Source organism: Piliocolobus tephrosceles, chromosome 12 (assembly GCF_002776525.5).
Source record: "Piliocolobus tephrosceles isolate RC106 chromosome 12, ASM277652v3, whole genome shotgun sequence".
NCBI classification, from domain to species: Eukaryota; Metazoa; Chordata; class Mammalia; order Primates; family Cercopithecidae; genus Piliocolobus; species Piliocolobus tephrosceles.
Window position 1 is genome coordinate 140,603 of NC_045445.1, and position 17,670 is coordinate 158,272.

General features: G+C 39.4%; 1 protein-coding gene across 1 annotated transcript in view; it reads right to left on the minus strand.

The window, feature by feature from the left end:
* Window positions 1-391: 391 nt before the first annotated feature.
* Window positions 392-17,670, minus strand: part of SPRY3 (sprouty RTK signaling antagonist 3) — a 98,961-nt gene continuing 81,682 nt past the window's right edge. Inside the window, exons 2-3 of the mRNA XM_023193624.3 lie at window positions 7,196-7,354; window positions 392-1,620 (exon numbers count right to left, since the gene is read on the minus strand). Of these exons, the coding sequence (XP_023049392.1) occupies window positions 648-1,514 (867 nt within the window). The 5' untranslated portion in view covers window positions 1,515-1,620; window positions 7,196-7,354 and the 3' untranslated portion in view covers window positions 392-647. The remainder of the gene's footprint in view (window positions 1,621-7,195; window positions 7,355-17,670) is intronic.

The window sequence follows — 17,670 nt, forward strand, 5'->3', positions numbered from 1 at the left end:
GGTAGAGAGAGACAAATACAGATCAGGCAGAGAAAGGATCAGTCTGAAAAAGAAGGAGGGGAGAAGGAGAAAGGGAGGAAGAAAGAGAAAAAGTAAAAGTAGAGAGGGTGAGAATGAAGGTGAAAAGAATACAGAACAGAATAATGAAAGAGGAGAGAGGAATAAAGAAGGGCAGTAACAGGGAGAAGGGGTCATATTCCCTGGAAGGTTGAACGCTGTTCCACATGTACCTGTGAAAACCATCTTAGCAGAAAGCTTCCAAAGGCACAGCAGAAAACAGAGTGACGATCAGAGCCTGCATCGAGAGGTATTACACTGGGGAGCCCCTAAACCTCCACGTTGCTGGCCCTGTCAGTCCTCAGTGTTCAAACCTCATACCCATATATCACCTGAATTTGCCACGACAGCCATAAGGGCTGAGCTGGCAGGGTGTAAAGACTGAAGAGGAGTGGGATAGATACTGTGAGAAAGAACAAGGCATCCTGCACCAGGATGTACTTGGTCATTCCCCTGACACTGCAGGAACAAAAGAGGAGAGGCCCTAACTTTGGCTAGTTTATCACTCCTTCCCCTCTCCAAAGATGAGGCCTATGCATTACTGATGGGGGCTAGAAGGAGAAAAGCTCTGGATCCACCTTGTTGGAAGGTCATACAGACTTTTCCTGGGCCTTGGGGAAGGGTGCACTACCAGAAGAGATCTTTCTGCACACAGTGTTGGTGTGCCTCTTGCAGCGGCAGCCTGGTCGCCGGAGGCTATCGTAGCCCCGTTGGCACAGATGGAGGCATCCACGGGTAGGCAGGTAGCAGCACAGGCAGGGTAGGAAGAGGGAGATGAGGCTCATGGCTGCCCAGCGGATGAAGCAAGAACTAGGCCCACAAGAGCAGGGCTCATCAGCACAGTTGTCTTCATCATCAGTGGAGCAGTGGTAGAAGAGGCCCTTGACACAGCAGAGACAAGTGCCATAATCGAGGAGGCTCTCAGCAGAGCAAAGGCAACGCTGGTTGCACAGCCAGCAGGAGGGGAGAGGGCGAGCTGCTGTGCAGGGGACACACTTGCAGCGCCCACACTCCTCACAGATGAAGAGGTGCTCACTAGGGTGCCCTGCAGATTGCTCAGCTTCTCCCTTCAGAGCACCATCAGCCTTTGGGTGGACCCCTGCTCCAGGCTGGGTTCGGATGATGGATTGGCCTGAAGGTGAGGGTGTAATGCTGGCCAAGAGCCTTTGATCAGAGGCAGTGGTGCTATGAGACATTGAGCTGGCAATGCTAGATTGGCTCAGATGCTGAGGCAAGGGCTGTAGTTGATGGCACTGGCTGAGACTGCGGGGGAGAGAAGTAGGCATGGTAGCCAGAGACCAATCAGACTTGTGGGTTTGCACAGTAAGGGAAGGGCTTGAGAGGGCCTGTTTACAGGGGGCTGGAGGCCGTTCCACATAGTCATTGCTAGCATGAGTAGAGCGCAGCTGTTCAATAGGCAGAATTTGTTGAAAATCATCTGTCACCGCAGCATCCATTTTGCCTTGATTTTTAAGCTCTGAGTGGTTTTAAGCCAGGGTGGCACTTATGGTGATAAAGAGGAGCCCTTGTAGTTACATGGATCTCAGGGCACATGAGAAAATCCTAGGAGAGAAGGCATAAAAACAGTAAATGAGAACACACAGGCATAAGTACTTTGCAAGAAACCAACAAAGCTCAGGCCCTATCACCACCGCTACCTTCAATTGCTTTACAGTAATCTTCATGCTACACATTTATTCTGTAATTAACCTCACTTACTTCTTTATAGGCTAATCTGATCATCCCATCCAGACTATAAAGAAGTTTGAGAACAAAGATCAGGTAGTTGATTCTTTTTGTATTCCATCAAATGCCTAGTTTCATAGGAGCAGCTAGCTCATTCAGGTATTTGCTAGCAGAGACATCCAAGCCTTGGGTATCAGAATTCTAATACAAATGGCACCTCGTATTACATGCAAAGGCTATTTTCTGAAGCAATGCTGAAGGAAAAGAGAAAGCCTCAAAAGTCTCCCATGAGAAATTGCTCATATATATATATATATATATATATATAACCAATCAAAATTATCTTTTCAGTGTGAATTTATGATAAGCAGTAATACACAGATAAGAAAGGACATTACTTGATTCAGTGAATACAGGCAAGCAAGGAGAATAAAGGCAGAGATACAGCAAACACACAGAGGGTAGGAATTAAGCTGTCTGCAGTGTAGTAGAAAAAAAAAGGCTTCCCAAAAGTATAAGGAAGCCAAGACTAATCATCTTGCAGTTCTCCTCACCTTACTGGCTGCTTTAACTTACTAAGGAAGTGATTCTTTTTAAATGGAATGGAGGCTCTAGAATCAAGCTTTTGTACACGTGGGAGTAATACTGGGGATCAAGGAACTATAGAAGACAAGTCCTGAATTATTTCAAAAATCATCTATAATTATACCTATTACTATCCCAAGTCAACTCCATATTGATGGGATTTACCAAGCAGAATCTGCTTGGACTTCTTTTCTGTATCACTACCTTACACAATAAACTGACCTTCTTAAAGGACAGTGACATTCTTATACCATCTTTAAGCTAAGTTGAATATCTAGAAAGCATATGCTTGTATTTCCTTTGTACCATAGTCAGGAAGAGGTGGTTGGTCATTCCCTGAAGGATTTTACCACGCCTAGAACTGATGATGATGACCATGGGGAAAATATTGTACAAATAGTAGACTGCTGTATCACACCACTTAGAAGACTGAAGAGCCAAAAAGGTGTAAATGAGGAAACCTAAACACAAATCCAGGAAATATCCTGGAGGCATTAGGACCTAGCAAAACACTAGCATGAATAAAGTATATATTTGAGATCCATGAGATTTCAGGCCTCCTCAAAATAGATCAATTACTCACACTACTGTATGTGATGGATAGCTTGAATGAGTAATAGAAATGAACAAGTGAGAGAGGATGGTGCTTGATTAGGTTTCCGTAAGCAAGCAAACACGACACTGAAATGGGCCCAAAGCTCAGTAACAGGAAAAACAAGGACTCAGTGGCTAATAATATGACCAGACTCAGTTGACTTTTGAGGCTATATCCTCATGCAAACCTGATTAGCTGAATTTACATCTGTTCATTATTTGAAAAGATTTAATTTGGTTAAAAATAACCTTTTTTGGCATATCACATCAAAGAACCAGTCTGACAAAAATTTCACGTTTTAACTAGTTGTTTTGGTGTTAAATAAATGCATCATAAGAGAATGCAAATAAATATTATGGAAACTCTCAGACTCAAATATTTATGTCACTTTTGTCAAATCACTTGCTTTCTTTGGACCTCAGTTTCACTATCTATGTTAAACTGAAGGATATGTGAAGTGAACAAGGTGATCTTGAAGGACCTTGAGCCATTATGGTCTGTATTTCTTTCTATAACTATACAATTTTCTAAACTATTTCTTTTCATTCATATCTTCTACATCTTCAAGTCCTTGAGGGTAAGGTGGGCAATGTGCCCTTATTTATTTGGGTATTCAAAAGCAAAATGTATGTTTCCTTTATTTACTTGCACTCAAAGGCTCATGCAACCTGCCACCTCTACCTTTGCTTTATCTTTATAGATTCATAGTCTCAGCATTGGAAAGGAACTGGCAGCTTTCATGCAGACACCCAAATAAAAAAGGACACATTGTTCATTTGGCTTGGAGGGTATGTAGATGTAGGAACTTGGGACTGGGAAGAGTCTTTTGACAAATTTATGAGCAATAGATTTATGTCCCATTGATCAGCTAAAGAATACGTAGAGCCCTGCAAGTCCTTTGTACTGTAAGAACAATAATATACATGCTGAATGCAGTTTAGACTAATTGATTTCCCAAAAGAAACTAGATTCAAAACATATTGAAAATTCCAGGAAGCAATAATTTAAAGGAAGGTATACAAGGTCTTAAAGTTACAGGAGATAAACAGGTGAGATTCCAAAGACAGGATTCTAGGGATGTCACTAGGTACCTCAGGGACATGCCCAAAAGGTTGAAAGCTAATCTGGGAGGAATCTGGGTCACAATATAAATGACTCAGAAACAATAATGAGAATTATGTTCAAAGGGGAGCAGAAGGGTACATGGTGTTTAGGTTGAAAAGTTGTATTTCAATATTGATTATATTTCTGCAAGATTGATAAATTGAGATGCTTGGTTGGATGATTAAAGGAAGCTGTGGGCATCAGTCTGAAATAATGATGTACTGTCTTGCCTATAAGTAAGGGGACTGACAGGATGAACTTAGAAGGTTTCTTCCTGCTCTGTAGAATCTTTTATTCAAATGGACTCTGGGATCTAATGTGGGAGACCTGCAATAAGTGGACAGTAGGACCTGAATAAAATCAGAATGTTGAGTAGGATTTAAGGATTGAATGACAATAAATTGGTTGCCATTCAGGATGTGCTGAATCTGTCTGGCTAACAGGATGAACTGAAATAGATACTGTACAGGAAGGTAAGAGAGAAAAATATGTTGAGAAAGGAACAGGCAAGACACTGCTGTAGCACATAGGCTAGATGAAAAACTACCACTACATGAATGTTTATGATTTAGAAATCCACCCACTAAAGAGCCATTCATTGTGAGCAGCAACAGTTAAGAAACTGACTGTGCAGTTGGCCAATTCCATATTCTATCGAATGAGAGAGAGAGAGAGAGAGAATGTACACATCACATATTATTAAATAAGAGCAAAGGTGATTACAGGTCTTGGCTGCACATTGACGGGATCTAGTGATTTTTGTCACGTAGTGCCTCTGCAGTAATGAATGATGCATTGTAAACCCACTCCCATCACAGTCTCTCTGGCCAGGTGCTCATAGCTTTCTAAACAGTTTTTCTGTAGCCCTGAATTTGCCATGTTCAACCTAAAAAAATTTTCTTTTCTTATGCCAATTTAGGGACTAGAAAGCTAAGCCCATTCAAGAAATGCTAATGTTTGTTAATGAAAGAAAATGTATTTTCTCCCTGGAACCTAAAATCTGCCATGTTGAGAATAAAGTTGAAAACTTTCCTATCGAAAGCCCTTCTATGCTAACACCTTAAGACAGTTCTGATTTCTATGGTAAATCCTTTCTGATACAGTATGACTCAATGTTGATTTCAAAGAAGAGTGGGGAAGAGGAGATCCTGGCTCTTGTTTTCTCCCACTCCCATGGGTTCAATGCTGTTTTGTACCTTACTGTGTAACGGCTCTTAGGTGTGTTGCTTTTTTCTATGCTCTGCTGTTATATACACTCCTTCTCAGAATAACTAAAAGCAAACATAGGGGGAATTTCTGCTTTGGCTTTATATGTTTTCTTAGTTCTACTGTTCCAAAGTCTGCTCTCTAAAAATCCCTCTCTGTGCAAAAGCATTTGCATCTCTATCAAAGCACTCCCCCCTTACAAATACCAAGTTGTATATAGTTTACATTACTAACCTCTCTGCCACTGACTGGGCCTCCCTCCTACCGCATACATCTTGTTGGAGCTGCCAGGTTCTCACCACATTTAACTCTTAACTTGTCACTTTGCTACCCTAGTCCTATTCATTACTTTAATGGTTTCATTAAGACTCATAGCAGTTTATTTCAAACCAGGGAGTCTTGCAGTTTTAAGACCTTGAATTTTAAAAGATATAGGTCTTTTAGTGATGAATGATACAGGGAAAAGTTGTAATACCAAATGAATTCACATACTTCTAATCCTGAGGAAAAGTCTAAGAAGAAGCTGGTTGTTCATTTAAGAAGCAGGAATTTTTTTAAAAAACTAAAATCCTTTTACATGACACAAGAAATTTAAGTTCTAGTCCTAATGCTAGCTCTACTTTGCTGTGTGTCTGTAGGCAAATGACCTCTGTTCTGGTCCTGTTTCTTCATCTGCAAAATAAAAGGAGGGTTTTTAAAGGCCTTTCTTGTCCAGATGCTCTAAATTTTATGTTGGGTTTGTTGGTTGCATTTCTCTGTTTCAAGTCTTTAAGGAAGAATTAGTCTCCTTTCCTTTTGGTTCTTTACTTCCTCACTACTCAACTCCTCAACTCTTAAAAAATATCTTCAAATATAAGTCACTCAGATCACTATCTAGACTGTTTCACAGCTAGAAAGACCTAAGAACAGAACACAAAGAGACAAATATATAGAATGTTATAGTAACATTCTTGATGATCTTTTGTTTATTTAGAGGCAAGGAGAGCAAGACCAGTATTTCATTGTGGATAAAATGCTAGCCTGTGCCTTACTTGTATTTATGAATGCAGTCGACTTTTTGGAAACAAGATTTAACACCTGGTATATCCAAATTCATGTGATAACACATCATGATATAGTGAGGTTTTAATATTCCCAGAAAATCAACAATAGTTTCCATTTCAAAATAGAGTTTCTGCTTAAGAGTTCAAGGTCTGTTTTCTGTTCATCCAACTTGGTTTGCAGCATGCAGAGGTGAATGATAATTACAATTAGTTAGCTTCATGGAAGTGAGTGTGCAGTAAACCATTGCCCTAGGTCGTATCAAATGCCTATTGGCTAAGTAGACGTGCTCACAGGTTCTCACTTTTGACAACATTTCCATATGCCACACAGCGACATGTGCACACGTACCCAGGCACGGATCCAGAGATTTCTAAATCACTGCTGTGACTCAATGTAAGTGGGGGGTTATGCCGTGTCAGCTTGCGCCATGTCTACCCAGGGCAAGGTGATGTGATGAAATCTGAACGATGCACAGCCCAGACTTGTGAGCCAATAGCAGGCTAGCCCCATGCTGACAGGATGCCCGCTGGGCAGCCAGACTGGCCTTAGCACGGGCTCTCTCTCTGTCCTCAGCTTGGGTGGTTAGGCTGCGTTTTGAAGGGTTTAGGCAAGTACCACAATGCATTTAAAGGCTAACAGGCTAGAAATTAAATTGGCATTCGGCTACAAAAATATTATTTTGAAGTTCTATTTTGATTTACACATTTCTAATATGGATAGTTTTCTGCAAGAGCTGGTTTATTTAAATATCATTTAAAGGGTTTTCATTTTATTTTATCCACGCGCTTGCGCGCGCGCGCAAGCGCGCGTACACACACGCACACACAGAGACAGCACAGGATGGCTGGAATGAATGGCAATCTGTGCATTGCATAGAAAGAATTCTGGGTTTTTAAAGAGCTAATTTCTATGGCTTACCTTGAGGAAAGGGCTTATCCATGCTGAGAAAAGCAGAAGAACTAATGCCCCATCTGGCTCAAAGGATCTCTTCTCCTCAGTCTTTAGGTTTCTCCACCTCTCTTCCAAAGTCTGAATGAAAACTCTTTCACTGGCAGACAGAGATAGTTCTGTCTTGTTCTTTGACACAGCAGAGAAAACAGAAAATAAAACGAAACAAAACAAAACAAAAACAAAAAAAAGGGGGAGGGGAGAGTCAAACCTGTAGTGGCTTTGTATAGATTTTACAGGCAGATCTAAATCTTGATGCACGTATTCCCCAAAGAAAGCTCAGCAGGGTAAGTTGTTCACCTCCTCCTCTTTCTCCTCCTCCTCCGCCTCTTTCTCCTCCCCCTTCTCCTCCTCCTCCTGTTTCTTTTCCCCCTCCTCCTCCAGTATTTTCCTTCCCCTCCTCTTGCCCTCCCTTTTCCCTCCTCCCCTTCTTCCTCCTTTACCTCCTCCCCCTCCTTCTCTTTTGCCTTCGCCTCCGCCTCCACCTCGGCCTCCCTCTCCTCCAATCTGACAGATGAACCGAAGCAGCAGAAACTGCAGTTGTAGACACAGGGTATCTCAACGGAGCAATAGATACCGCCAGTGTGTGATTATTTATATGGCTCAGGGTGTGTTGGTATATAATCTGCAGTGGGGGCGGGGAGTGAGGTTGCAGTGTGTTCAGCTTAGCTAGCTGGCTGTTTTGTGAATGTAGATGATTTCTCGAGGTCTTGTGAATGGGTTATAGCAGAGGATGGGAAAGAAGGGATTTATTGCTCCTTGTTATAATTTCTTTCTCTCCCCCCCGCCCCCGCCCCGGTGTCGTTTGCTTTCCCGGAGCTGTAGCTCTTAATGCTTGGCTAAGTGGCGTCATCCAGATGAAATTGAATCGACCCATTAAAACTCCCCATAGGAATCTCTGTATCCGGTCCCTGGGTAATGACTGAAACAAAATGTAAAGGAACGTGGGGGTGGGGTGGAGAGTAACAATTTTAAGGAGATCTCATTTAAATATCTTTGCCAATCACATTTCTACCAATCTACTCAGCCTGTGCGCAGTGATTGCAGCTTCAATAAGATGAAGAGAAAGAGCTTCTCCTTTGTTTAAGGGTTCCTCCCACCTCTTTTCCTCATCTGTTCCCACTTTTTCCAGCCCTAATGATTGTCCATCCATTGCCACTGGGAAACCATTACCCAACCTACTTTCCCTTTAGCATGGCATGCATTCAACAACAAATATTTATTAACTGCCTTCCTTTGTGCTAGGTGTTGTGGATTCAATAAGGAAGACAGACAGCATTCCTGCCTTCATGGAGCCTCCCTGGGACTGAAAATAAAGCAGCCTTGGACATTTTCTCTTAAAGCCAAGGACAAAGCTTTCTGTAAATTACCCTCAGTCCACTGTTTAATTCAATAGGAAAGGATCTTTCTTCTGGGCATCCAGACAGAAGCAGTTGGATGACAGCAAGCTTTATATTTAAAATAAAGGAGATCTGATTTTAAGTCCTATTTCAACGGACAAGTGGCAGGAGCTTGGCCATCAACATTCTTAGGATGCTTTGGTTACCTCATCTATAAAATTGAGATGGTAAATGGTGACAGTTCAGAGTAAAACAAACTGTGAGTCAGGAAACTGAGATTCTTAATCTTATTCTGACTCTTTGTGTGACCTTAGCAATTTACTTCCCCTCTAGAGTGTCAATTTTTACATTAACATGAGGAGATCTGATTAGGTAATTGCTAACGTCCTTTCTAACTCTGACACTCTGTCATTTACCCTCTCTCAGATGTGTTAAGAAGACAAAAGAAAGTATTTGATTTAAAAAAGTACAGTTGTGGTGTGGGTCTGCATGCTCCTGTGTGTATGTATGTGTTTAAGGTGCTCCAAACAGTTGTGATGACATGTATGTATGTATGTGTGTGTGTGTGTGCGTGCATGCCTGTGTATGTGTGTGTGTGTAACTTCAAAATAAATCCAACTCTCTTTTCCCATTTGGAATTTCTAGTCAAGAGATTTTCCTACGTAAATTCTCTTTTGTGGCTCATACCTTTTCCTTACTCTTAACATTGGCTTGAGCTTATCAAGATCATGAAAACCCTTAAAGCTAAACTGTAGGTTCATCTACAGAAGAAAATATACTTGCTGATATATTTATTCACCCACTTATTCAACAAATATTTATTGCACATTAACTATGTGTCAAGCACTGTACTAACCAGATTCAGGTCAAACAGATCAGGGTTCAAATTTTTGCTCCTCAACCTGGGAGCTACCTCACTTTAGGCAATTCAATTCACCTCTCTGGCATATAGCAAGCACCCCATGAATAGTAGCTATGAATGTTAAGAAATTGTTCTTGCTCTAATGTAACCCATAGGAGAGGCAAGAGATGATTTCAATTTGAAGCCCTTTTATTTTTTAAAGTCTAACTTCAAAGTAGAATAGCTGGCTTGCCTAATTGCTTTCCCTCCTTTACTCTGTGGGCCTATATTAAGGCAACAATGAAAACAATTGGGATTATTCAACCTTCTTACCTCTTAGGATTATACCCATGACAAAAAAAAGTTAAATTGATAATCATTCATTCATTCAGCCTGCTATGGGCCACTTACTAAAGGCTAGTAATTCAACAGTTAGATTTCCTGCACTCCTGGAATTGACATTCAAGTGTGCAGGGTGACATGTTTACTCTTTGCCAGGTGCTGTTCTATGAATTTTACATGTTTTAACCTATTTAATTCTCACAACAAACCTATGAGGTACATTTATGAATTGTACTGATTTTTAAAATGAGAAATCAAGGTCCAAAGACCTCAAGTAACTTGTCCAAGTTAATTTACAATTTGCAGATCTAGGATTTTAACTCAGGCTGACACTCCAGAGCTTGTACTTTTAACCACTATACCACAGTATCAAACCATCTGCAAATCCCTTCAGGGATTTTTGTTCTACCTTTTTAAAATTATTTGGTAAATGCTATGGTCTGAATATTTGTGTCTCTCCAAAATTCCTATGTTGAAACCTCTCCACCAATATGATAATATTAGGAGGTGGGGCCTTTGGGAGGTGATTAAATAATGTACATGGAGCCCTCATGAATGGGATTAGTTCTCTTATAAAAGAGGCCCCAAACACCTGCCTTGCCACTTCCATCACGTGAGGACACAGCGACTCCCCCAGACACTGGTAACACCTTAATCTTGGACTTCCCAGCCTTTACAACTGTAAGAAATACCTTTCTGTTGTTTATAAGTTATCTAGTCAAAGGTGTTTTGTTACAGTAGCCCAGTAAGACTAAGATAATATTCCTGGATATTCTATAGGCTTAGCAGTCACTTATTGCAAGAAAAGCCTTGCCTAATCAACTCTCTGTTCAAAAGACTAGTTTAGAACAGATTTGTCCTCTTCTTTGTGCTCCAGAGGCCCCCTTTGTGCTTACCACCATTGCAGAACTTATCACCCTTTACTATAATTGTCTGTCTCCCAATTTAGACAGTGATCTCTTTGAGGGCAGATATAATATTTATTATATTTGTCTTCACTGCACATCCCCAAGGCCTAGCATACTGATCAGTAAATTAATACTTATTGAATGAATGGATAACCAGTTTTTGGAAATCTACATGAATATCTTTATTTGTTCTTTAAGCTGTTTTGTTTTTAAAAGACAAATTGAAGTTCCATGATTTTTGATAGGCTATCACTATAGTACAATTATATACAGAAATTTGATGGTGAGACATTACAAAGCTCGCTATGTATTGCCTGACAACTTCTTTTACAAACTTGTTACATTCTTGTAGCAGTGCACTTCAGAAAATTTGTTTTCTTAGCTCCTTAGTTAATGGTGTGCTCTTCAGAAAACATATTTTGACAGATTCACTGAGTTGTCCAAGATCATGCACCTAGTAAGTGACAGTGTTGGGCCTAGAAGTGAACACAAGTCTCCTGTTTCCCAATCCAATGCCTTCTTTCTCTTTTTAAGGCACCTTGCTGACATTAATTCAATTCCAGTTGAATTTGGATATGTTGTCTCAGCACAGATCAACACATCTATTTCTGAAAGCCATTGATTTTCAATAAATAAATAAGTAACCTTGAAGGACACCAGAAAAGTCACCCTGCCTTGGAAATATCTTCTTTACTAAGTCTGTTTTAGAAATCTCTGAGTCATGATTTTGTAACGAGTAAAATACATCTTTCCACGCTTTGTAGTAACTGGTTGTTCAGATCATTTCTGATATGAGAGTTAACTCAAAAACATATTGAAAGAAGGGAGAGTATATCTAACAGAGCATACTGAAAAAGAGACTAGGGCATGGGTGAAAGTGATGAAGGAGTTACAAATGTTGCAATAAATTAGATAGGTAAGGATTCAAAGAGGAATTGAGATCTGGGCAGAAAATGAATAACCATATATAATTCACATGAAGGGTACATGTGGAAAGCTGGAGTGGTAGCAATGTGCATGGAGTCTGCGAAGAGTGAAACATTCAGACTGTCTTATGTAAGAGGTATATTGAAGAGAGGATTGGAATATATAATGTTGGAGAATAACTCGAATGACAGGCAATTTAGACTTACTGCTCTGGGAATTAGAAATACATTTTAGAACAAAGGAATAAAGTATGAAAATAAGCCACATTTAAGAAAGATACACTGGGCATGATATATAGAAGTGGGGATATACTAGAGTCAGGTCAGCCAAATTGGGGTATTTTGGAGTAATCTAAACAGAAAATGATAAGGGCCCTGGTTAGAGAATTGACAGTGAGAATGGGAAGTAAGGATGAGATGTTTTCAGTTGAATATGGTAATGGCAATGATACCATTGCCATTGGAGAAGTTGGAAGGGAGAGTCAGTTTAAAGGAATAAATATACGATATTAGGGTTGTAAAGAACTTTGGTTGGGGTATGATTAATCCTGTCACCCAGGTAGTAAGCAGGCTATCCAATAGTTTTTCAACCCTTTATCCTTTCCCTCCCTCCCTCCTCTAGCAGTTCCCAGTGTCTGCTGTTGCAATCTTTGTGTCCATGAGTACCCAATGTTAAGCTCCCACTTATAAGTGAGAACATGAGGGTTTTTTTGTTGTTCCTATATTATTTCACTTAGGAAAATGGCCTCCAGTTGCATCCATATTACAGCAAAGAACATGATTTTGTTCTTTTTTTTTTTTTTTTTTTTTTTTTGGTTGCATAGTAGTCCATGGTGTACCATATTTTCTTTATCCAATCCATTGCTGATGGGCACCCAGGTTGATTGATTCCATGTCTTTGCCATTGTGAATAGTGCTACAAAGAACATATGAGTGCATGTGTCTTTCTGGTAGAATGATTTATTTTCCTTTGGATATATACCCAGTAATAGGATTGCTGGGTTGAATGGTGGTTCTGTTTTAAGTTTTTTTTCAGAAACCTCCAAACTGCTTTCTACAGTGGTTGAACTAATTAATATTTATATTCCCACCGACAGTGTATAAGTATACTCTTTTATCTGCAGCCTTGCTAACATCTGTTGATTTTTGACTTCTTAATAATAGCCATTCTGACTGGTGTGAGACCAACCTCAATTATAAAATTGTATTCAAAACCACAAGCTACCTGCTTATCCTGATTTCTCTTTTATTTGAGATGACATCACAAATGCTTTAGTTACACAAGTTTGAAACTTTAGCATCTATTTAACCTTTCTCTCTGTTAGCCTCCACTCATAACTGAATCAGGTATTATTGTTTCTGCCTCCAAATAGTCCAAAGACTACATCAAATACTATTTTCTCTACAATATAATTCATTGTCTCATCATCCAGAAATACCTCTGAACTCTCATGACAATGTAGTTATACTTCTCTTATGGTATTTATCACTTTCTAATTTGTACTGTAGTAACTTATGTATATGTCTTATCTTTCCAACTATAATTAGTTCCTTGAAGATTTGTATATGACCCCTTCAAGGTACTGCTTACTGTGATTTTCATAAGATAAACTCTTGTTGAGAAAAACCAGGAAATACCAAGTTAGTGGCAGAGCCAGGAGTAGAATCCAAGTCTCCTGACACTTGGTCTAGTTTTCCTTTCACTATACCATAAATAGGGAAGATAATGAGATCTTTGAGTTATTCTTCAGAAGTGTTGAATTTGAGGTAAAGATGAGACATTTTCAAGTAGGAATATTTGGTACAAAGTTAGAGATATGGTACTAGAATTTGAGTGATAAGATAGGAAAGGAACTTGAGGAACTTTAAGGCTTGTTAACATGAAAGAGATCATTGGAGTTTTGAAAATGGATGAAATTGCTGAGGTAGAGGAAAGGGAGAATGAAAAGGACTGTGTTACCATGTGGAACAGTAGAGAACAAAAGGATAAAGAAGAATCATATAGCCAACAAACATATGAAAAAATGCTCCATATCACTAATCATCAGAAGAATGCAAATCAAAACCACAATGAGATACCATCTCACACCAGTCAGAATGGCTACTATTAAAAAAAAAAAAATAGGTGCTGGCAAGGCTACAGAGAAAAGGGAACACTTATGCACTGTTGTTCAGAATGTAAATTAGTTCAACCACTGTGGAAAGCACTTTGGAGATTTCTCAAAAAGCTTAAAATAGAACTACCATTCGACCCAGCAATCCCACTATTGAGTATATAACCAAAGGGAAATAAATTGTTCTACCAAAAAGACACATGCATGTGCCTGTTCATCACAGTACTATTCACAATAGCAAAGACATGGAATCAACCTAGGTGCCCATTAGTGGTAGACTAGATAAATAAAATAAGGCACATATACACCATGGAATACTATGCAGCCATGAAAAAGAACAAAATCTGTTTTTTTTTTTTTTTTTTTTGAAGCAACATGGATGCAGCTGGAAGCCATTATCCTGAGCAAATTAAATCAGTAACACAGAACCATATACCTCATGTTCTCACTTATAAGTGGGAGATAAACATTTGGTGGACAGAAAGATGGGAACAATAGACACTAGGGACTCCAAAAGAGAGGAGACAGATAGGAGGACAAGGGCTGAAAAACTACCTATTGGGCACTACGCTCACTACCTAGGTGACAGGATCAATCATACCCCAAACCTCAGCATCACGCAATATGCCAATGTATCAAACCTGCACAAGTACCCCTTGAATCTAAAATGAAAGTTGAAATTAAAATAAGAGGAATCAGTGAAGAAAGAAGAGAAGGAGTAAGCAGATGTTAGAAAGGAATCAGGATAGCACATTGTCACAGAAGAGTAGAGAGAGTTTCAATAAAGACGGGGTAGTCAAAATGGGCTAATGGTGAAGAGAAATTAGGATAAGTAATTTAAAGTATTCAAATTTTTTTAGCCCCAAAGGGCTATTGGTGACTTATTGAAAATGGTTTTGGTGGTGGGGTAAAATGTCAAATCTCATAATTTAGTAGGAAAGCTAGCCAATAGACAAATGTAATAAAAGGTGACAAGTATTTTGGAAAGGAGCAGAGAGGAAGTATACCTAATCCAGTATTGAGGAGGTTATAAAATGCTTACAAGAAAAAGTGATATTTAAATATAAATTTGGCCAGGTGTGGTGGTTCATGCCTGTAATCCCAGCATTTTGGGAGGTTGAGGTGGGTGGATCACTTGAGGTTAGGAGTTTGAGACCAGCCTGGCCAACCTGGCGAAGAGACCAGCCTGGCCAACATGGCGAAACCCAGTCTCTACTAAAAATACACAAATTAGCCAGGCGTGGTGGTGGGCGCCTGTAATCCCAGCTACTCGGTAGGCAGAGACTGCAGTGAGATTGTGCCACTGTGCTCCAACCTGGGTGACAGAGTAAGACTCAAAAAAAGAAACAAAAGAATTAATAAGGTCCATTGACAGCAGAGAAATGGCATGCACAAAGATATAAAGATGTCAAAATGACATATTTCTAAACCATTCTAAGAGGGTCCCCTACACTCCGCTTGAGCAAATTAGAAGCAGAAATTTTCTCTAGAAGGTTACACATTGCATGATTTATTTATATTCCTAGAATGTACTGAACTTATTTAGGATTTTACTAAATTGTAGCAAGTGGAAATAGACATAAAGAACCAACTTTATGTGACAGTCCAATATAGTGTTAAAAGTAGTCATTATCAGGAACTTCATCCATTAATCCAACCAATTCTCTCTTATAACTCATTTTCTCTTGTTTTGTTTTATAAAACACAGGCTTCCACACAAAATTTGAAAGTCTTTCCTCATTCTCTTTCTCCCAGGACACATCCCAAATCCATTTGAGAGCCTGAAAGTTCCTATAGGAGGCCAGCTCTATCCATATTCTATTGAAGTCAGCAGGAGCTCTTTAGAAGTGCCAGATAAAAAGCTGATCTGTGGACATCCTGATTCAGCAGTGGTGACACCAGAATTGTAAGCAATGCCAAGGGAACATAGATTCTTAACTGAAAAGCCTATGGGGGTGGAGATAACTATTTTCTTGTCACAGAAGCTGACAAATAGTTTAGGAGCAATATTACCAATAATGGAAGTGTGTGAGGGAGGGACAAAGTGGTTTTATGTAGAGAAAACTGGACCTACCTGCTGTGTGGCTTTGGCAAGTCATTCTTCATCTCTAGGCCCTATTTTCCTTATCTGTGACACAGTAAGTTTGAATATAAAACAAACATATATGCAGTACATACTTAAGGTAAGGCAATATACTTGATATGTGAGATACAGAAATGAATGTGACACAGTATGCCATGTAGTAGGTTATCAATACATATTGGTTGAATGTATAAATGAATAGTTTTATCCTCTTATTACTCACAGTCTGCTAAAACAAAAGGACAGAAGAGCAGAGGGGTTAAATAATGATGGGCTAGCCAAAATGGCCTAATACTGAAGAGAAATACAGTTATATAACATATAAACTGCTATAGAATCTGTCAATAAATCAAGTCAGAGATGACTGTGGACTGAATCATTGTAGGGACTGTGTGGATGAAGAAAAGTTGATGATTGGTAGAAGGCAGAATAAACAAGATTTAATGACTTGTGTGGGGTGTTAGTAGTTCCATTAACTGAGATATGGAGGAAATATAAGAAAGCTTTGGGTACATTGGGTTTCAGGTGCCCATATAATGTCTAGATGGTAATATAGGTAATATTATACATGGGTTCTGAGCTTAGAAGAGGATTTGGATCAGGAATAGAAATATGGACATCAGTAGGGTACATATTTAAGCCATGTGAATGGATGACCCTAGCTAGAGAGAGTGTAAAATGTTAGAGTGATAGAAAGGTAGAGGTTGAAACCTTGGAGAGCACCTATATTTAAGGAGTTGGCAGGAAAAAAGCCCATAAAATATACTGAGAAGGAACAGGAAGATAGCTGGCAGGAGAATCATGTGTGTGGTACCTGGAAGCCAAGGAAGTAGAATATTTGAAGTTAAGAATGATTAACTATTAATTCCAACAGAGTGGTCATATGAGATATATAAAGTATCTACTGGATTTAGCAATTGGAGATTACTACTAAATTTGGTGGAAGTGCGTGCTTCTTTTTGGAGTGTGATTCTCAGGCAGGGCTGCACATCAGAATTACATAGGAACTTTATCAAGCTATATACTCTGGCTCAGACCTCTAGTTGAACTCTAGACCCACATATCCAACTACCTATCAAGCAGCTGTACTCATTATTTTATATATGATGGTTATGAAAAGTCTTTCTCACTAAGTGACATTGAGATGAGTGTCACAGTGAGGGAGCAAGCCATCCAGCTATATGGGGAAGGCTTTTCCCATAGAAAGGAAACAGTAAATGCAAATTCCTGAGGTCAGAATGTGCTTGATGTGTTCTAGGAGGAGCAAAGAGATCAGCATGCCTATGCCTAGAGTGGAAAGGGTGAGGGAAGATTGGTAGCAAATGGAACAGAGAGGTAGCAGAGCGTTTTATCACGTGGAGTCTTGCAGACCATGTTAATATTTTGCATTTTACTCAGGGTGGGCTGAGAAGATATTGTAGGGTTTTGTGCAGAGGAATGATGAATATGACTTATGATTTTAAAAAGATCTCTCTGGCTGCCCTGTAGAATATATATTCAGAAGAGGGGTTTATGTTGGAAGCAGGAAAACAATTAGGGAGCTACTGCAACTGTCTAGATGAGAGAGTGGTAACAGTGGAAGTGACGAATTCAAGTTAGAAGTTAAAATTCTGGTTATATTTTGTTCCATCAAAATACCCATTTTCTACTTTTTCTTTTCTCATTCAGTGAAAGGCATCACCTATATTTTCCCAACACAATATATGTTGTTTGTATTTGTGTGTGTGTATATCTAAATGTACCTGTAAGTCTCTTTGTCTCATAAAGGAGCAGTAGATGGCATTTACTTATGAATACAATTATAATTATTCCTATTGGAAAAGGAAAACTTTCTCATTTCCATCCTCCTCCACATGCATTCTGTTTTTGATGGCTCAAATAATGAATTCTC